Below are 17,670 nucleotides of genomic sequence, written 5' to 3'. Positions count from 1 at the left end.
GGGGCTCAGGTTGCACAGAGAGTATCAGAAGTGATGCACTCGCCAGGGAGCATGAGACAAAAAAGGGCAGGGCCTCCTCAGGCGGCTTAGGGACAGAGAAGGGCAGGCAGAGAGGTGGCCTGAGAGCAGCAGGGCGGGGATCACCGGGCCGGGGGCAGTGTCCGGAAGGGAGAGGCCGCCACGCACCAGGAGGGAGGAGTCATTGCTGCTCATGTCCGGCCGCTCGCGACTCTGTGTCGGGCTCTAGTAAGGCGGTGCGGAGCAGGATTCCGGGGACTGGGTCCTGGCCAAGCGTCTCGCGGGCGGAAGTGGGAGGTGCGCGCGTCCTTGGAAACCAGGCGGCCCGAGGGTTGCTAAGGGCGGAGACGACGGGAGCGGGCGTGGCTCAGCACCCACGTGACCAGGCTCGGGCAGCCGAGCGCCGAGCGGGCGAGTTTGCAAGGCGCCGGGGCTGCCTGCCGGGTCGGAGCCGCAGTACCGAGCGGAGCCGTCGTCATGGGCCTGGGCGCCAGCGCCGAGCAGCCTGCGGGCGGCGCCGAGGGTTTCCACCTGCACGGGGTGAGTCGGCCTGCGGCGGCGCCGGAAACCTTGGTGGCGGGTCCGCAGCGACACGTCCCGGCGTACGGTCGCCGGCCGCCGGCGGCGGGGGTCCCGGCCTGAGTGTGGCCGTCCATTTGGCGGGCGGTGCACTCTGCCTGGTGCCCTCCGAACCTAACCTAAGGGGCTTCGGACCCCGCGCCGTCCCGAGTGCCAGCTGGGCAGGAAGCGAAGCGTTTCCTGGTGGCGCGTCCCCGAATAGCGTTCTTTCCGGGTGAAGAACGCGCAGCTCCAGTGGGGACGCACTTGTGCACGTGCAGACGCTGGTGATCGCTCGCGTCTCCCGCGCGCCTCCTGGCCTGGGGACAGCCGGCAGCGCCGAGGAGCGGGTGGTCCCCGCAGCGGATGCTGCAGTCCCGGGATCGGGGGTGTCCGTGGGCGCCGATCCCGCCTGTTGAGAGGTCGGAAGTCTGCAGCGGAAGACTGTCAGGGAAGTGGGGAGCCGGAAGCCAGGAGCGCTAGGGGAGGGTCTCCAGGGTGACACCGCGCGGAGACTGGCGAAATGGGGGCGGGAATGGCCTTTAGGTGCCGTCTTCAGGGAGGTGTGGACGAGCAGGTTGCGGGTAAATGGAGACGGAGTGTGGGTCCGAGTCTGGCTGTGAAGGTGAGGAGAGAAGCCTGCAACCAGATGGGGACTTGGGACTGGGGCTGTGATACTCAAGCGCAATGGGGAACAGCCCTCCTCCCCACCATTCCCTTGTAAAAAGCTGATGCATGCAGAGATGCGTGGAGTACCAGCCAGATTGCCTTTTAGGTTCCTGGCTGGGAGTGGTCTCTGGTTTTAAGGGAGGCTCCCTTACCAGCTCTACCACATGAGAGGGCTACAAGGGGTGTCGTAGCAAGGCCAGGGTGACTTTGGAGGTGACAGGATTTGTGCTTGATGTGGGCTTCCTCACGGACTGTGGAATGCACCCAGCCAGGTTTGATGGAAGGCAAAGCAATTCAGGCAGGGAGGCTGTGGGAGTGAAGACAGGAGGGGCCTGATGGAGAGGGACAGGTTGATGAGGCCACAGGATCAGGGGTCATCCTCATACAAATATATTTTTGAGCACACACTGTGGCAGGCAGTTCTGGGCATCAGGAAACAGAATAGGCATCGTCCCTGTTATCATGGCGCTTACATATGGATGTCAGCTTGGAGAGAAGGAAGACCATTAAGAAATACATGGTAGGTGGTAATAATCGCTAGTGAGAATAATTAAATAAGTTATGGGAGAAAGAGTGATGGATGACTTGGTGCTGTTTTGGACAGAGTGGTCAGGCAAAACATTGATCAAAGAACATTAAGCAGATGCCTGGGCAGCAAGGAAGGAGCCAACAGTACAGACATAGGAGGGAAGAGCAGGCTGCAGAAGGCCTTGTGTGCAGAGGGTGCAAGAGGCCTGAGGAGGGTCCTGCTGGCCTCTGAGGAAATACCCAAGGAGGTACCGGCTGTGTCCTGGGGGTGTGTGGCTGGTGTCAGGAAGAGAATGCAGAGGATGAGGCCAGATTGTAGAAGTCCTTGCATGTCATCCTGAAGATTTAAAATGTTACTCAGAGGTGAGGACTGACATGATGTTTACATTTTTAAAAGCTGAAGAGCAAATGAGCTGGATTGAATCCCAGCGTTCCACTGTGCACCATGCACACAGGAAACATTCTTGCCTTTAGAAAATGGCTGTTATAGGGAGGTGGTTAGAAGAGGACTCAGTTGGATTTCCTGTGGTCAGATTAGTAAATTGCGGAATCCCTTTTCTCACCTGTTAAATTGGGTTAGTAAGAGGGCTAACTGGCCAGGCACTCGTGGTTCATACCTGTAATACTAGCTATTTGGGAGGATCAAGGTTAGAGGCCAGTCTGAGCAAATATATCTTGAGCTCTCATCTCCAAACTTAACTGAGCAGAATAGACTAGAGGTAGCTCAAGTGGTAGAGCACTACTTTGCAAACATGAAGCCCTGAGTTCAATGCCATTAAGTTAAGTTGTTCAGTTCCCTGATTGGAAAAACTACAGGTTGGGGTGTTTGGAAAAGCCCCACATATTGGACTATAGAATGGAGGGCAGTGGGTTTTGCAGGAAGAGGGTGCAGTTGGCAGCAGCATAGAACATTTCTGCTGTGGAACCCTCATGAGCAGAGTGAAGGGGGTGGAATATAGAATGGCAGAGCAGGGCTGGAGAGCAGACTGGGTGGAGGTACTTGGAGGCCTGGGGGCTTGAGCCTTGGGGCCTTGTTTATGATGGGGTAGATGACATAGGGCTCCGGAGGGTCGAACCAGCTGGGAAGCTGTGGCCTTATGTAAGGGAGATGGAGTGGCTTGAAAATGGCCCTGCTTTGGAAGAAGTACCCCACCCCAAGGTAGTCCTGTCCTGTGGTCTTCAAAAGTCCTCAGAGGGGCAGAGGGCAGGGCTCAGAGCTCCCTTGAAGCAGGGCCTGGGAGTAGCTTGCCCTGTATGCTGAGGCAGTTGGGGCTGCAAGTAGTTGCTGGTTCTCCATGGCAGCTTCTGGATGTGGCAAGCAGGGAGGGGCTCTGTTGGAGAAGCCCCCGGAGGGAGTCCTAATGCCTGGAGCAAAGCGGCCTTCATCCATTCTTGGCAGGCGTTCCAGGAGCTCTCTTGCTGCCTGGGGAATCCAGGCATGGAGAATCTGAGGTCACCTGGGGCCTGCTGATGCCTAACCCAAGAGGTCAGCAGGTGTCCACAGCCAAAGATTTCCACAATCTTCAGGGTTTAGGAGCTGGGGACAAAGGCCACATTGTTGACCTAGGCTTTGTCAGTGAGGCCTTTGAGATAGCTTTCTGCCACAGTGTGCCAGTCCTGGTAGTACTTTGGAGACAGCAGTGAGCTGGGAGTTCAGGGAAGGTCAGGGAGTACCCTGGGGCTGGGAATAGCCCTGGAGGAGGTACCTTGCAGGAGGCTGGACTGAGAGGCTACAGGCTCAACTGAGCCATTAGGGAGGCTTCTCCGGCTATTCTGCCCTTGAGGTTTGCTCACCACCTCCATCATGCTTCAGTAGCTCTCATGGCCTGCTGACTGAGCCTGGGTTAGCCACACAGGGCCTGGGGCCCTCCATGATCTGGCCCAGTCTGTCTTTCCCACTCCCTCTTGCTGAACATTGCCCTAGTTGCCTCTCTCCTGTATGCTGGGGCTCCCCGTGTCCGTGTCTAAACTTTTCTGGTACTCCCTTGCAGCTTCCCCACTGGCCCAGGGTGGCCTTACCACAGGTATCTCCACATTTGTCCCAAGGCCATCTGGGCTGTGAGGCATCCCTGGAGCCTCTGGGGATCGTGATGAGGAGAAGCAGCATTTTCTGAGAGGAAAACTTGTGCCTAGGATGGTAGTGAGAGGGAGGAGCGAGCCTTGACAATGCCCAGAGCAGGTCATGCCTCTGGAGGGAACAGGGAGTGCCCACGGGTGCCAGAACTGAGGGCAGGGCCTCCTGAGGAGCCTGGGGTTCTGGGGTTGGTGTAGTGACAGACCTCTGCTGTGGTTAGGTGCAGGAGAACTCCCCAGCCCAGCAGGCGGGCCTGGAGCCCTACTTTGACTTCATCATCACCATTGGGCACTCGAGGCTGGTAAGGCTGTCTGTCCTATCTCTACTTTGCTTTTGTCTGTGCACCTACCCCTGCCTCCCTTTTCTTCCTGGTGGTCACAAGGCCTAAGGGGCCTGCCCCCTGGGGCAAGAGAGCTCTGGTGAAGGGACAGCACTGGGTTGCCTGGATCCTGGAAGCATTTTGCTTGCTTTGTTTTCTGGCAGGCTGGGGGAGGAAGGTTTGGTAGCCCTTGAGGTACTGGGAGGTAGGGGTCACAGCAGCCTCATGTCCAGCCCAGCCTGTGAATCTGGGCCTAGCTGTTGCCTCAGCTCATCCCCACACCAAGCTCTGCTGAGCTGCTGACCACTAGGGCCCTTGCCCCACCTCAGGCCCTATCCTGTCTAAGGGCCTGGCCTGGGGTGGGGGTCAGGGGACCTTGGAGTCAGCCCAGCTGCCCTTGCAGAACAAGGAGAATGACACACTGAAGGCACTTCTGAAGGCCAATGTGGAGAAGCCTGTGAAGCTGGAGGTGTTCAATATGAAGACCATGAAGGTGCGCGAGGTGGAGGTGGTACCCAGCAACATGTGGGGTGGCCAGGGCCTGCTGGGTGCCAGTGTGCGTTTCTGCAGTTTCCGAAGGGCCAGTGAACATGTGTGGCATGTGCTGGTGAGTACAGGGAGAAGGTGGGTCCAGTTTCCTGGGCAGGTCTGGGCGGGGGTGGGGCATGCAGGAATAGGATGGGCAGAGGCCAGTGCGGAGAGGGCATCTCATTACCATTTGGACAGTGTCTTCTGCTTTTTGTTAGCCATGTTATTTGGGCACCCTAGTTTCTATACTTTGGTTATTTTGAAAGGTAGGGATAGCATATACTAGAATGGTGCTTGCACTTATCTCTCGAGATCGAGCTGTAACAGACACATAAGTGAACCTCAGTGATGACTGAGCTACCGTAGAGGTGTCTATTCACAGATGCCTATACAGCTGGCACCTGTGTGCATTGATGGTGTCTAGGTCCTCAAACACTAGGGCCTTTGGCTTGGTGGAAGCAGAGTGCCTTGAGCTGGAAATGCTGCTTTGTGCCCTGGCCTCCTACTGCTGATGACTGGGAGGAGGCCTTGGCAGCCTGCCTGCAAAGGTTTGCCCAGGGTAAAGAGGGCTGATGGTACAGCTCTCTTTCAGTTTCTCAGTCCTTATAACCTAGTTAAAAAATTTTTTTTTGTGGGACTGGATTTGAACTCAGGGCTTTGCACTTGCAAGGTACATGTTCTACCACTTGAGCTACATCTCCAGCCCATTTTGCTCTAGGTATTTTGGAGATGGAGGCTTTCAAACTGTTTGCCGGGGCTGGCCCCAAACTATGATCCTCCAATTTCTGCCTCCCAAGTAGCTAGGATTATAGGCATGAGCCACCTGTGCCCAGCTATAACCTAGTTTTGTGTTTTGCTCACTGCCCTGACCTCTAGCCCCTACCCAGGGGTCTCCAGGCACATGTCTGCCTGCAGCAGAAGCAGCAACATAGTTGGGCACTGACTGTGGCCAAGGTGTGGTTTTCTATTTTTTGGTGGCCTTGAGGTTTGAACTCAGGGCCTCACACAGGCTAGTCAAGCCCTCTACCACTTGAGCCAATGCCCTCCAACCCTCTTTGGTTTTAGTTATTTTTTGGATAGGGTCTTGTGTTTTACCTCAGGCTGGCCTTGGACCATGATCCTACCCATGCCTCCCACACAGCTGAGATTACAGGTGTGACCAATAACTGGCTTCATGCATTTCTCAGTAACCCTGTGAAACCTTTTAATTGTGTGGAAACTGATGCTGAGAGGTTCAGTAATTTGCTTGCAAAAGTCACAAAGCTAGCAGTTGGGGTGGGTCAGGATGGCAGAGGGGAACATGAGGGAGTCTGAGCTTGAAGCCCTGTTTGGGGAACACAGGGCAAGTGTCCTAACACTAGCTGGAGAGGCAGCTCCCCTACCTTTTCTCCCCTCAATAGCAAGGCTGAGTTTGCCATTCTTCTTCAGGATGTGGAACCATCTTCCCCTGCTGCCCTTGCCGGCCTGTGCCCCTATACAGACTACGTGGTCGGTTCAGACCAGATCCTCCAGGAGGTGAGGAACCAGTGGCTTGCCCCTCCAAGGCCCAGGCCAGGGTGTGGAGAGATGGGTAGTGTCCATTAACCATTCGTGAAAAGTATCTCGTGTCAAGGCATCCAGTCCAGTGCTGGGCTCAGGCCTCAGGGGCTGTGTGTTTCTCATAGTCTGAAGACTTCTTTTCACTCATCGAGTCCCACGAAGGGAAGCCCTTGAAGCTGATGGTGTATAACTCCGAGTCTGACTCCTGCCGGGAGGTGACAGTAACTCCTAACGCAGCCTGGGGTGGAGAGGGCAGGTACTGCCTAGAGCCCGAGGGCCACAGGGCTAGGTGGGTGGGCCTGCGAGTGACCTTGGTTCTCCAGAAGTCCCTGGAGGAAACAGCTGGGCCCTGAGAGTTTCCCAGGAACTCTGAGCTGGCCTCTGGTCCAGGAGTGCCCTTCCTTGCCTGTTATTGCTGGGTTTGGGGTGGGGGATAGGTTCAGGTAGGGAGGGCTGTGGCTGTGGACTGCCCCCTGAATTAAGTGTTTTTGGCTTTTGGCAGTCTGGGGTGTGGTGTTGGCTATGGGTATCTCCACCGGATCCCAACCCAGCCCCACAGCCACCGTAAGAAGCTACCTGGTGCCCTGCCACCTGGCACCTCACCACTTGATGCCTTACCACCTGATAGCCCACTACCTGATGCCTCACCACCTCGGCCCACCCCCCAGGATTCTCCTGGCCTGGAGATGAGTTCTAGGCAAAGTGACTACATGGAGGTTTGTGGGCAGCACATGTTAGCCAAGGGAAGAGGGGAGCTTTGTGGGCAGTGGGGCCTGCCAGCTGGGAAATGGCTTAAGTCCATCTTTAGGGAGTCACCGAGACTTCACAAGGGACCTGCCTGTGAGGTCCTTGTGCCTTTTGAGAGGCTGATCTGCTTCTGGAACCCAGTGGGAGCTGATGGGCACTGTCCTTCCTGCCCCTTGGGTCTAGAGGTAAGGGTGGAGACACTGATTACTTCATTTCAGGAACAGGAAACTGAGACTTAAGAGATCAGGAGAGCCTTGCTCTGTGCCTAAGTGAGTCTATGGAGAAGCTGAGCCAGGGCCGGTTTATCTGTTACACCTGGGAGCTGCTGGGCACCTGGGAGAACACCTCAAGGGTGGGGCAGTGTGCTCCCTTGGTGTGTACACTGCAGGCAGGGGAGGCCAGGCCAAGCCTTGTAGAGGAAAGGGCACATCACTAAGACTGGAAGAACACAGCCCACAGGTTAGCTGGGACTATGAAATCCACTGGGTATCTATTCTGGATCCCTCAAAGCACTGTCTTGATGACCCCTTCCCTGTTCCTTCTTTCCTGCACCTCTAGGCCCTGCTACAGGTGCCTGGTTCCTTCATAGAGGGACAGCTCCCTGGGTCTGGGAGTCCCAGCCATAGTGCTCCAGACCTTGGGGAACTTCCATGTTCCACGGAGATTCCGCTTCAGCCTCCACCTCCAGTGCAGCGAGTCATGGACCCAGGTACCTGTAGCTCCTGGTGCTGAAGTGGGCCCCCAGGCTCAGGGTTGAGCTTTCACAGCAGTGCCAGAAGTTTCCCCAGACATGCTGACCCCTCCTGTCTCATGTGCACCAAGACAGCTGTATACCACGCGAATCCAGTGAACAGATGGGGTGTCTAATTCAGAGGCGAGATGTGGCCTGTTCCAGGTCCTACAAAACTGGGGACACAGCAGCCTCTTGGTGTACTGCTACTGTACTCCCTGGTGATGCCAGAAGCAGCAGTGGGAACCTCCATGGGGTTGGGTGAGATTATGGCCTCATAGGCTGGCCAGATGGATGTCTCAGAAACAGGGCAGGGTGAGCCCAGGGTCCTGGCTTTCCAGCAGTCAGGGTTTTGTGTTGGTAAAGAACTGTGTGCCCCTCTTCAGGCTTCCTGGATGTGTCAGGCATTTCCCTCCTGGACAGCAGCAATGCCAGTGTGTGGCCTAGCCTGCCCCCTCCCACAGCTGTTATAGCCTCAGGGCCAGAGGATGTTGGTTCCAGCAGCAGTTCTCATGAGCGGGGTGGTGAGTGGCCGCTTCTGAGGGATCCCAGGTTGTTGGGAAGGTGGGCCTCAATTTCAGCTGAGTTAGAGATTGGCCATATTTTCAACACTTGATCTCCTATCCCCATCAAAGCCTGGGGCGGGGGGGTGGGCAGACAGGCCTCTGTACATGGTCCCAGTTGGGTTTTGCAGGCCTTCTCAGTCCTGCCCTTATGTTTCAGGTGAGGCCACATGGTCTGGGTCGGAGTTTGAGGTCTCCTTCCCAGATAGCCCAGGTGCTCAGGCCCAGCTGGACCACCTGCCTCAGCTGACTCTTCCTGACAGCCTGACCTCTGCAGCCTCACCAGAAGATGGGCTGTCTGCTGAGCTACTGGAAGCTCAGGCAGAGGAGGAGCTGGAAAGCACAAGGAGCCCAGCTGTTGAGGGGCCAGCCAGCCAAGCCGAGAACTCTACCCCAGAATTGCACTCTGGGCTGTGACAAGATCTCATGAGGTCTAGATGTTGGAAAACAGCACAAGCACACAGCTTCCAGTAGCATGCAGGGACTACTGCTTGCGAGTGGCCCTGGCGTCTGCTGAGAAATGGACTCCAGGAAATGACCATCCAAGCATTTACTCTGCCTGATAGTTCTGGGTTAGAGGGTTTCAAACAAGTCCTTCTGGGGTGGTAGAGGGCTAGGAGCAGCACCCCAGCTTAAATGTTAAGAGGTAGGAAAGAATCTTTGCTGTGTTGTTGGGATGTGAAGTCTCAGTGGGCAGTGAGAGGTGGCTATAGCCTTGTGGGGAGGACATCTTTTGGCCATGCATCCTCAGGAGGACCAGGGCCTGCTGTGGATGCAGTAGTCTGGTCATGTTCCAGTGTGAAGATGGAGTGAGAGAGGAACGAGCTGATGTCGAGTGTTGGGTTGATCACTTTGTAGGGCTTGCCTTGATCCTTCCTGCACAGCTCAGCCAGCCCCATCTGCCCCTCCACTGCTCCAGTCCCAGTCACTGACTCCTTCATCATGTGCCCTTGTCTTTACACTATAATGCAGCAGTTGACTCAGGTTGCCTGACATGCCAGTCACTGCTGGAGAAGAGGCAGTTTACTTGCCCACCTCTCCTGGGGACATTAGAGGCCCACCTGTGCTTGCACCATGATGTTTCTTTCCTGTGGCCTACACACCAGGCCTACTATCCCCAATGGTGATTCTTGTCAGTTCCCAAACTTATACAATAATCTCTGAATATATGAGGTACCTAGCCAACCGTAATGGTGAACAAAAGGTGCAAATTTAAGTTCACCATTCTCAGTACTAGTCTACCTGACTAGGACTCTTCACCTAGAGCCTCCCCCTGCCCCAAGAATAAATTAGGGGCTCAGACAAGAGTGGGTAAAGGCCTTCTATTTCTGCAGTATGGGGGAAGCTATTCCCCCAGCTCAGGTGCCTTTAGGGGATAAGACTGCATTAGGTCTTCTCTGCTCAGTTTCCACACAAGGGGAAGGCCCCCAATCAAATGAAGTCCTTTACTGTTTTGACTGAAGTCCCTAATTATTCTTGCACTAATTATTTCCTTGCTGATTATCATGAAAGCTGCCTCTGGCCTTCTAGCCTCCTCCTAGTTTACAGTTTCACTGTCAACAGCACAATTTGTAAGTTATGCATAAGGAACTCATAAGCTCTGTGAGGCCTGCGGAGCAAGGACTATCTGTTGGTGGGGTGGGTAAAAGGGCCCCAAATTAGCAAGCACTAAGTTTTAAGCACTGTGACTACTTTAAAAGCCAGTCCTTGTCAAGCCTACCAGAGCACATGGGAGGTCTGCAGAACGGCAGTACACTGTGTCCTGGACTGTCTAGAAGCCCACAGTTAGTTTGCAGGATCGCATGGGAAGTAGAACAGCATTGCCACAGACAGGACTGGTCTGGGCCCACTTTCCTTAGCTCTGCAACCTGGCAGTGTGACCCACACTTGCCTCAGTGGAAGCTTCTGCCCGCCCCCGAATACATTTACTTGTATTTTCCCCTCTATAAACTGGGAGATAAAACAAGTATTGACACTGATTGTTTACAGGGTGAACATGAAACCAAGGGTTTCTCTCTAGTCTGAAGGAAAATGGTAAGTGAAAAAAATAAATGTGTGCTACACTTTGAGATATTTTAACTAAAGCCTTTATTCTACACAACTGAAATACAGATTTTTACCCTTTTGGCATTGCACACTGCCAAATTTTCTGGGAACTGTATTGATTTGACTGGAGGGGAGAAAAGTACAACCATGCTGGGGGTCAGATCTATGACAGGAAGAAAGCACAGCCACCCATGGCTCAGCACACGGGACAAATGACCCAGCAAAACTACTCCTTTAGCTCAAAGGGCCCCTCATGCAAACACAACTGAGGTCTGGTAAATTTTTTTTTTCCTTTTTTGCTATGCACACCTATTGCTAAAAAATGCGCACCAAAGGTACACTGTTGTATCCAACAGACAGAAAGGACTTTAAAAAAAAAAAAAAAGAAGCTGCTGCTCTTTGAGGAAGGGAGTAAGACCATTTCAGCTCCTTGGAAATGTGGCTACATCTTTGCTGACTTCTTCAAGGTTCAGGGGGCAATGACTTGTCCACTTTCCAGTCAGCTAGCCAGCAGTGAGGGAACCCTGTCTGCAGTTGTGTGGATCAGAATATCTCAAATTGTAAGGTAGGGACCTGGGCCCATCAGCTGCCCCCAGCTGAACCTAGAAAGATACAGAAAAGAAAAAGACCCCTCCCCAGTCCTTGTATACAGGGATAGGCCACACACAAGCTGGGGAGGCAACTAGACTGGAATCAACTGCCCTCTGAAGGCACTTGTGCTTCTGGCTTTGTACAAGGAGGCTTGTCTTACGTAGTTTTATGTGTGTGTAGGGGAGTACTGATGATCTATTCTGAATACAATGACCTTGGGAAGAATCCAAAGTATTTTCTGCCAAAAGTTGGAAGTGCTTATCCCTAATAAGTTACCTTCTGTACAAGATCAAATGATTCTATGAAAGCTTTAGACTGTTAGAAAGAATAGTGAAAAGAAGATCTGAACACAGGTACAACAAAAATCTGCATATAAAACTTTGGAAAAACAAGTATGCATACTTTCAAGATACGAATACCAAATTAACTCACTATGATGTCCCTTTACTCTAAAACCATACATTTTAGGTAGCACTTGAATGGAATTGAAATTTCATCATGGTCTTAAGTTTTGATGGTGTTACACAGCAGCTGGGGGCTCAGCTGGCTTTGCCTGTGAATAAAATGGTGGAGGAAGAAGTGAACAACTGCACCTCCCCGGGGCTGCACAGCCAGGGCATTATGGAGTATGGCACTGCTGAGTGTGCACTGCTGAGTAAACTCAGCCCAGAAGTCCGAGTGCTGTCGAATTTCAGCAGATCCTCCTACCAGAACACATCTGAGATGCAATATTAAAAAACAAGCCCAACATTAGTAATTTCTTGTGAAATGAATGGGCTGGCTCTTGAATTGTGTAACAGCAAATTCTCATTAAAAATAACTGTCTTAAATGGTGAAAACATTTTGATTTTTTTTTAATGACAAACTTGGAAAAAGCCTTCATAGGACTACCTGAATGGAATGTACTCTTAGAAAAGCTAGAGCTTATGGGTTTGAAATTGAAACATAGTGACAGTGTGGCCTGACCAGTATTCTCTAACAAGTGCTAACAGACAAAGGCAAGGTCCCTTGAAAGAAAGGAGGAAGTGAAGTCTGCACTGGCCTGTTATCAGTTCTCTGTACATCTGGCAAGACAGAGTCTGCCTGGGGCTCTTCTGCTTTTGCACTCAGCTTCCCTAGGGGCAGCTTAATCTACACATGGAGACTGGTTTCTATATTACATCTCAATTAGTCACTTCAATTGAAAGATAATCTCGGTCCATACCAAATCTGCCGTTAGAAGTCTTGCTCCCGTTGGGGCTCAGTGGGCTTCCTAGGACTACTCTTGGGGCCATAGAGGAAGGTAGTAGATGAATACCCAGGAGCTTTAGCCCACCCTTCACGTGGACTTTTGACGGTAATGGAGGGTGAGGTCTCCACCACTCTTCCATATGAAGTGTTTCACTGTTCGAAGGTCCATATTTGGATCCAAAACCTGAATAGCCAAAAATGTATTGAGAATTCCAAAGTCTCTAGTATCTAAAATCCAGCTTGTTCACCTGTCCCATGCCTGGCAGCCTACTTGCTGGCAGTTTCCATGCATGCAGGCCCAGAACTGGGCACAGTGAAATGTGCATCTTTTGTGGCTATGCCCAAGATACCAGGCTATCTTTCAGCCCTTCCTCTGAAGCAACGGCATGAGTACGTCTTGATTTAAAACAGTCCTGCCATTTCTCCACCCACCTCCACTCCAAATCTTTTACCACAACAGATGTCGTCCTGCAAATCAAGAAGACCATGTGTCCTTTGCTTGTCAGGAAAAAAAGTTACTGGCACATTTACAAATAAAGCTACGTAACATTTACATTTGTCTATGTCTGTCTTTCAATCTATGTTGCTTTCCTGAAAGCCTTCCTCAAGGAAATGGGAGCTTTAGGGTGGGCTGAGAAACCTCTCCAAAAGGACCACACGGATGGGTGGGAGAGACCCTAGGCTGCTTAGAGCCTTTGTAAACAGAAGCTGCCCCCAATCCCAAAGGCAGCAAATCTGGGAGCACCACATTATGTAGTGTTCTGAGCACCAGCACTAGAAGAAATGGGCCGATGGTGCTCAGATCCACTTACCTGGTCCTGGCACAAAAGTTCAATTTTCTCCTCTGCCAACACAGCAATATCCTCTTCTTTTTCCTGTTCTCCTGGTTTTTCATTATTAGAAGAGCTAGTGGTTTGAGACTCATTATCCAAGTTGATAATTTTCTCATAGACATGTTCCATTACTTTCCGGACTTGGAGCATATCACTAGCAGAGAGTCTATCTCTGTAAAAGGCAAAGGCATATACTGACATCAGGAAAAATCACTACATATTACCTCTACCACATTATTTTTCCTTGTTTTTAACACCTTATAAATATACCACAGAAGCATATATCAAATGCTTTTAGTCACTGCCTTATCCATTTTTAGAACTGTCCAACTATTTTCCACAGTGCTCTCCTAAGGCACAGATTATGTTCAACTAAATGAGATTAAACACGTGTTCATGAAATCTCCATACAGAACAGCTTTCTGGGTTTTATTCCTTTATTGCCTTACGTTCAATGCCTAGGCAAACCAAAGAATCCTAGAAGGGAAGTCCTAGTACTTACTAAAGTCTGGTGTTCCTGGGGCTCAGAGATCCCTGTGCTCTCCTGTTCACTTGCCATGCCTTTAACTAGCAGCTAAGGGAGAGGATACCCCAGTTTAAGCCTGCTCTGGATCACAAACCCCAAAACTGAGTTATACTCAATTCCCTCACCCAATTAAGTCAATAATCATCAAACCACAAAACTAAGGCTTAAACTCTGAAAGCTACTTTGAACTTCAGACACTAAATCTTGAAGTAATGCCTAGGATTTGCTTTAAAATAATCCAGTGTGTTTGTGGGTGAGAAGCAGATAGAGGTACTAGAGATGGAGCAAAATGTTTAGTCATGTGTTGATAATTACTGAAGCTGTCTGATGGATCTCATTCTAGTTTCTTTGTGTAAGTTTGGAAGTCTTTATAATAAAACAGTTTCTAACTTTTTGGATAGGGTCTGGAGTTCTTTGCCTAGTACAGGCCTCAGGTCAAGATCCTCCTACCTTCTTGTCCTGAGTAGCTGGGAGGTACACCCCCACATTGGGCTTATTGTTGAGATGGAGTCTTGTTAACTTTTTGCCTAGCCTTGAACTATGCTCCTTCTGATCTTCACCTCCCAAATACCTGGGATTAATAAATGTGAGCCATAGCCCGTTTTTAACAATGTTGCTGATTTTGTTAGGATATACAAACTGCTCACAGATCAGCATTTTTAGACTACTAAAATTCTTTTAGGACTCTGTTTTGAGCCGTTCTCTGAGCTACATCCCACATTTCAGATTTTTCTGGTGTTTAGTCACTGTGTGCTCTATGGCTTGGCATTCAAATCTACTGTCAATGAGTCCTCTAATTGTCTTTCTAATTTATGTCTTCATGTCCCCCTTGCTGCTTATCCTTCACTGCAAGCACATGGGTCCCTCATGCCAATTTTGGGGTGTCTTGAGCATGCTCCCACTTCCACATCCCTGGTAACGCTGTGTTCTGCACCTGCGTATCTATCTTTTGAAGTTCTACCCATCCTTATGTGTCCAACTCAAATTCCATGTCCACCAAGAAACCTTTCTGGAAAGTTTCAGTCAAAAATTCCTTCTTTTCCCCCACTCTCACTAGACCCTAAGTCTCCATTAGAAGTTGTTATACACAGGTTGTGTCATAAACTGAATTTTGACAAAGAGACAAAAATCCATCAACATTATAAAATTAGCCTTAGAACTAGTACTTGCCTTCTGTGTTGTAAAGCAGACTAAGGAAAGATAATTCTCCGCAGTAATTAATTTGACTAAGGAACCACATAATACATCACTTACTTACTTTTTTAAGGTTTTTGCTCCTGAAGATGCATGAGGTTGGAGGTAGAAAGGAATTTTGTTGAATTTAGGCATATTTTTCTGAAATATTAAAAGTTAAAAGGTATAATAGTTTCTATTATCTGATAAAACAAAATGCTGCCAAACAGGAGAACATGATTTACAAATAATTTACAATTAAAACTGACTTTTAATGTAATTATAGTAAGCTATAAAATTAAGTCAGACTTAGAAAAATTTACGAGGTATGTTGCTTAGTTTTGTATATAAAATATGTAAAGATAAAATTATATTTAATATTAATGACTATGAAATTGTAGCATGGTTCTTCTTAAATATCAGTACAAGGTATTAAAAGGAAATGAATTTAATTTTTTAAAGCCATATAACCCAAAATCTCAACACTACATTAAAATCTTGGGACTCATACCTAAAGGCCCAAACAGAAACTTAATTTGTGTTGAGAAAAACTCACAAAATTCACCTTTGAGCAAAGCCACACATTCTATGCTGGTAGGGTTCATCAACAGACAGACCAAGAAGGCCTCCCACACGGCCTTTCCCTCCAATGTCAGAAGGAGGCCTAAGGTTTGAAAGACCGCAAACTCTAGCCAGCCACCTGGAGGTCTACTGTGATGTAACCGTACTTAGTGGAGGACCAAATCCTCTGGTCATTTTTCTCTCAGGGTATTAGTCCCCTCTGGACTTCCATGTCACATCCTGTCTGGATGTGTCCTCTCAGGAATATGCCACAGCCATAAAGTCAGAAATGCACCCCAGGTGAGTCTTCCACTCAAAAGAAGGAGTGGTTTATGGGGAGCTCAGATGCAGAACACTGGAGAGTATCTATAAAATATAACACTGGCTTTAAGATCTTGGGGTATATCTAGGACAGAAAACAATTTTTCTAAAGGTTCTAGAGATTAAATTCCTTTTCACATGGCTTTAGGAATATGCAAAATAGTTAACAGTACATTAAGAGAGTCTAGAAACAGACCCAAGTGTACAAAGAAATTTAGTGCATGATAAAGAAGTATTCCAAACAAATTAGTAGAAAAAGGACAGATTATTCAGTAATTGTGCTGGCACACTGGTTATGCCTTTTTAAAATGTCAGAATCTTAGCTAACACCAAACAAGAATAAATTCTAACAGATTAAAAGAGCTACACATAAACATTATCATAAAGGTACAAAAAGCAAATGTGGGAGAATATTTTTTGCTACTCAGTAGTGGGAAATACCTATACAAGACATGAAACTAGGAGTCACAAAGATCAATTTGATTATAAAAAAATTAAAACTTTTCATCTGGCAAAAGACACTTTGAACAAAGTAAAAGTTTAATTGAAAGACACACAGAATAGTCAAAGGGTTAATATTCAATATAAAGAACTACAAATCAGTAAGACAAACAACCCAATTAGAAATATGGGTAAAGGATACGAACAGGTAATTCACAGAAAAAGAAATGCAAATGGCCAATAAGAAAAGATGCTGAACCTCACTATAAATTTAAAAAACCGACATTGAAATATCTGTCTATCTTTAGCAAAGACTGAAAGTATCCAGAGTTGGTGTGGGTGTGGGGAAATGGTTGAGAGTGTAAACTTGGTATAGCCTTGTGGAGGGCAATTTGGTAGTATCTATCAAAATTTAAAATGTGCATACCCTTTTTTAAATTTTTTTGAATGGTTTTTATTTGTTTGTGGTACTGGGGTTTGAACTCAAGGACTTGTGTTTGCTAGGCAGGCACTCTATCACTTGAGCCACTCCACCAGCCCTGTGCATACCCTTTGATCCAGCAATTCCACTTCTAGGAATTTACCCTAAAAAGTACACAAAGATATATGAACAAGGATGTTTACTGTAGCACTGCTTATCATAGAAAACACTGGAAACAACCCAAATGTCTATTAATAGGAGAATGATTAAATAAATAAAAAATGTTGTTTATACAAGTTGTATAAACAAGATGCTGTGTAGTCATTAAACAGGAATGACCTGTAAGTACAGATGGGAAAAGATGTTCAAGATATATTTTAAGTAAAAAAGTTGCAGAAACTCTAAGAGACTTTGTGCAAAATAAAATATGCACACAAATATATATATATGCACACAAATAATATATGCTTTGTGTGCAAAGAAAAAAGTAGTAAAGGCTATGCATTAACCTCTTAATAGCTGTTAACTTGGGGACAGGGAGTGAATGGGTGAGGAGGAGTGACTAGGAAAGGGATGGGTATTTCACTTCATTCCTTATTTTATTGAATAAGCATATATTATTGTTATACATAAAAACAACAAAGACAGACATATAAATAACCGTCAACACTTCTGCAACTTTGAAACTGCAGTGAAGCAGATGGGGATTCCACCTGGCAGTCTATTTTATTAAAGTTTCAGATTACACTGTCCACAATAGTTCTTAATTCCATGGTTTGGAAAAAGAAAGAGCAAAGTGGGAGTAGAGGACACTTACATCCACAGTGATGTCAATTACCCATTGCGGCACTGTCTCATTAAGAAGCATCGACTCAGTCTCTCCCCCGGAATCCCGGCAGAGCAGCCTAAACACAATCCATCAGATAGTAAGTGACACAAGGTGACAAAATCATTATCAACAAATATTAGAGGGAGGAACACACATAGATTTCATGGGACAGCCCCTGCTTAACAGCCAAAGAAATGAAAGATCAGGCTTAACACTCAGCAACCTGTTGAGTACATCCAGGTCAGATGCACACTATAGTTGCTTTTCTGAGTCTTTGGGACACAACAGGAAAACCGTATATAAACAAAGGACACAAAAAAGGTCTCTTGCCAACTACAGTGCACAGCAGGGACCTTGCATGCAATGAGGGCCATATTTTTGGTTACTATTCTCAGGAAGCCATCAAAAAGAAAAAGAATGCTACA

The 17,670-nt window shown here is 48.6% G+C and overlaps 3 protein-coding genes across 19 annotated transcripts in view; 1 reads left to right on the top strand and 2 right to left on the bottom strand.

Annotated features, from left to right (window-relative positions):
- Ttc21a (tetratricopeptide repeat domain 21A) overlaps window positions 1–427 on the bottom strand; it is a 33,020-nt gene extending 32,593 nt beyond the window's left edge. The window contains exon 1 of one of the 7 annotated variants that reach the window (XM_074060181.1): window positions 187–427. In XM_074060181.1, the coding sequence (XP_073916282.1) occupies window positions 187–213 (27 nt within the window). In that variant the 5' untranslated portion in view covers window positions 214–427. The remainder of the gene's footprint in view (window positions 1–186) is intronic. The other 6 variants (XM_074060180.1, XM_074060179.1, XM_074060182.1 and 3 more) reach the window with 6 other exon arrangements.
- Window position 428: 1 nt separating this feature from the next.
- On the top strand, window positions 429–10,342 carry Gorasp1 (golgi reassembly stacking protein 1). 5 transcript variants are annotated; one of them, XM_020178462.2, is made up of 9 exons: window positions 429–558; window positions 4,068–4,148; window positions 4,570–4,773; window positions 6,123–6,209; window positions 6,359–6,489; window positions 6,736–6,949; window positions 7,539–7,689; window positions 8,097–8,234; window positions 8,434–10,342. In XM_020178462.2, exons 1-9 carry the CDS (start codon window positions 496–498, stop codon window positions 8,688–8,690), a joined length of 1,326 nt encoding a protein of 441 aa, XP_020034051.2. In that variant the 5' UTR covers window positions 429–495; the 3' UTR covers window positions 8,691–10,342. The 5 variants fall into 5 exon arrangements, with proteins under 5 accessions (XP_020034051.2, XP_073916298.1, XP_073916297.1 ...); XM_074060197.1 differs by lacking the exon at window positions 429–558 and adding an exon at window positions 864–998; XM_074060194.1 differs by lacking the exon at window positions 429–558 and adding an exon at window positions 1,021–1,201.
- Wdr48 (WD repeat domain 48) overlaps window positions 10,338–17,670 on the bottom strand; it is a 51,604-nt gene continuing 44,271 nt past the window's right edge. For 6 of the 7 annotated variants that reach the window (XM_020178460.2, XM_074060187.1, XM_074060188.1 and 3 more), the window contains 4 exons: window positions 17,234–17,321; window positions 14,758–14,834; window positions 12,953–13,145; window positions 10,338–12,324 (listed from right to left, as the gene is read on the bottom strand). In XM_020178460.2, the coding sequence (XP_020034049.1) occupies window positions 12,229–12,324; window positions 12,953–13,145; window positions 14,758–14,834; window positions 17,234–17,321 (454 nt within the window). In that variant the 3' untranslated portion in view covers window positions 10,338–12,228. Of the gene's footprint in view, window positions 12,325–12,346; window positions 12,609–12,952; window positions 13,146–14,757; window positions 14,835–17,233; window positions 17,322–17,670 lie in introns of those variants that run through there. The other variant, XM_074060186.1, reaches the window with a different exon arrangement.

Source organism: Castor canadensis, chromosome 17 (genome assembly GCF_047511655.1).
Source record: "Castor canadensis chromosome 17, mCasCan1.hap1v2, whole genome shotgun sequence".
Lineage (NCBI taxonomy): Eukaryota > Metazoa > Chordata > Mammalia > Rodentia > Castoridae > Castor > Castor canadensis.
Note: the sequence above shows the minus strand (reverse complement) of the source record. Positions and strands in the feature narration are given on the sequence as shown.

Bases quoted from the DNA above. Each gene is read 5' to 3' on its own strand.
- Gorasp1 (XM_074060194.1), top strand. From the start codon at position 1,100: ATGGGGGCGGGAATGGCCTTTAGGTGCCGTCTTCAGGGAGGTGTGGAC. The intron at 6,210-6,358 runs GTGAGGAACCAG...TGTTTCTCATAG, and splicing joins CAGACCAGATCCTCCAGGAG to TCTGAAGACTTCTTTTCACT. The intron at 6,950-7,538 runs GTTTGTGGGCAG...CTGCACCTCTAG, and splicing joins GGCAAAGTGACTACATGGAG to GCCCTGCTACAGGTGCCTGG.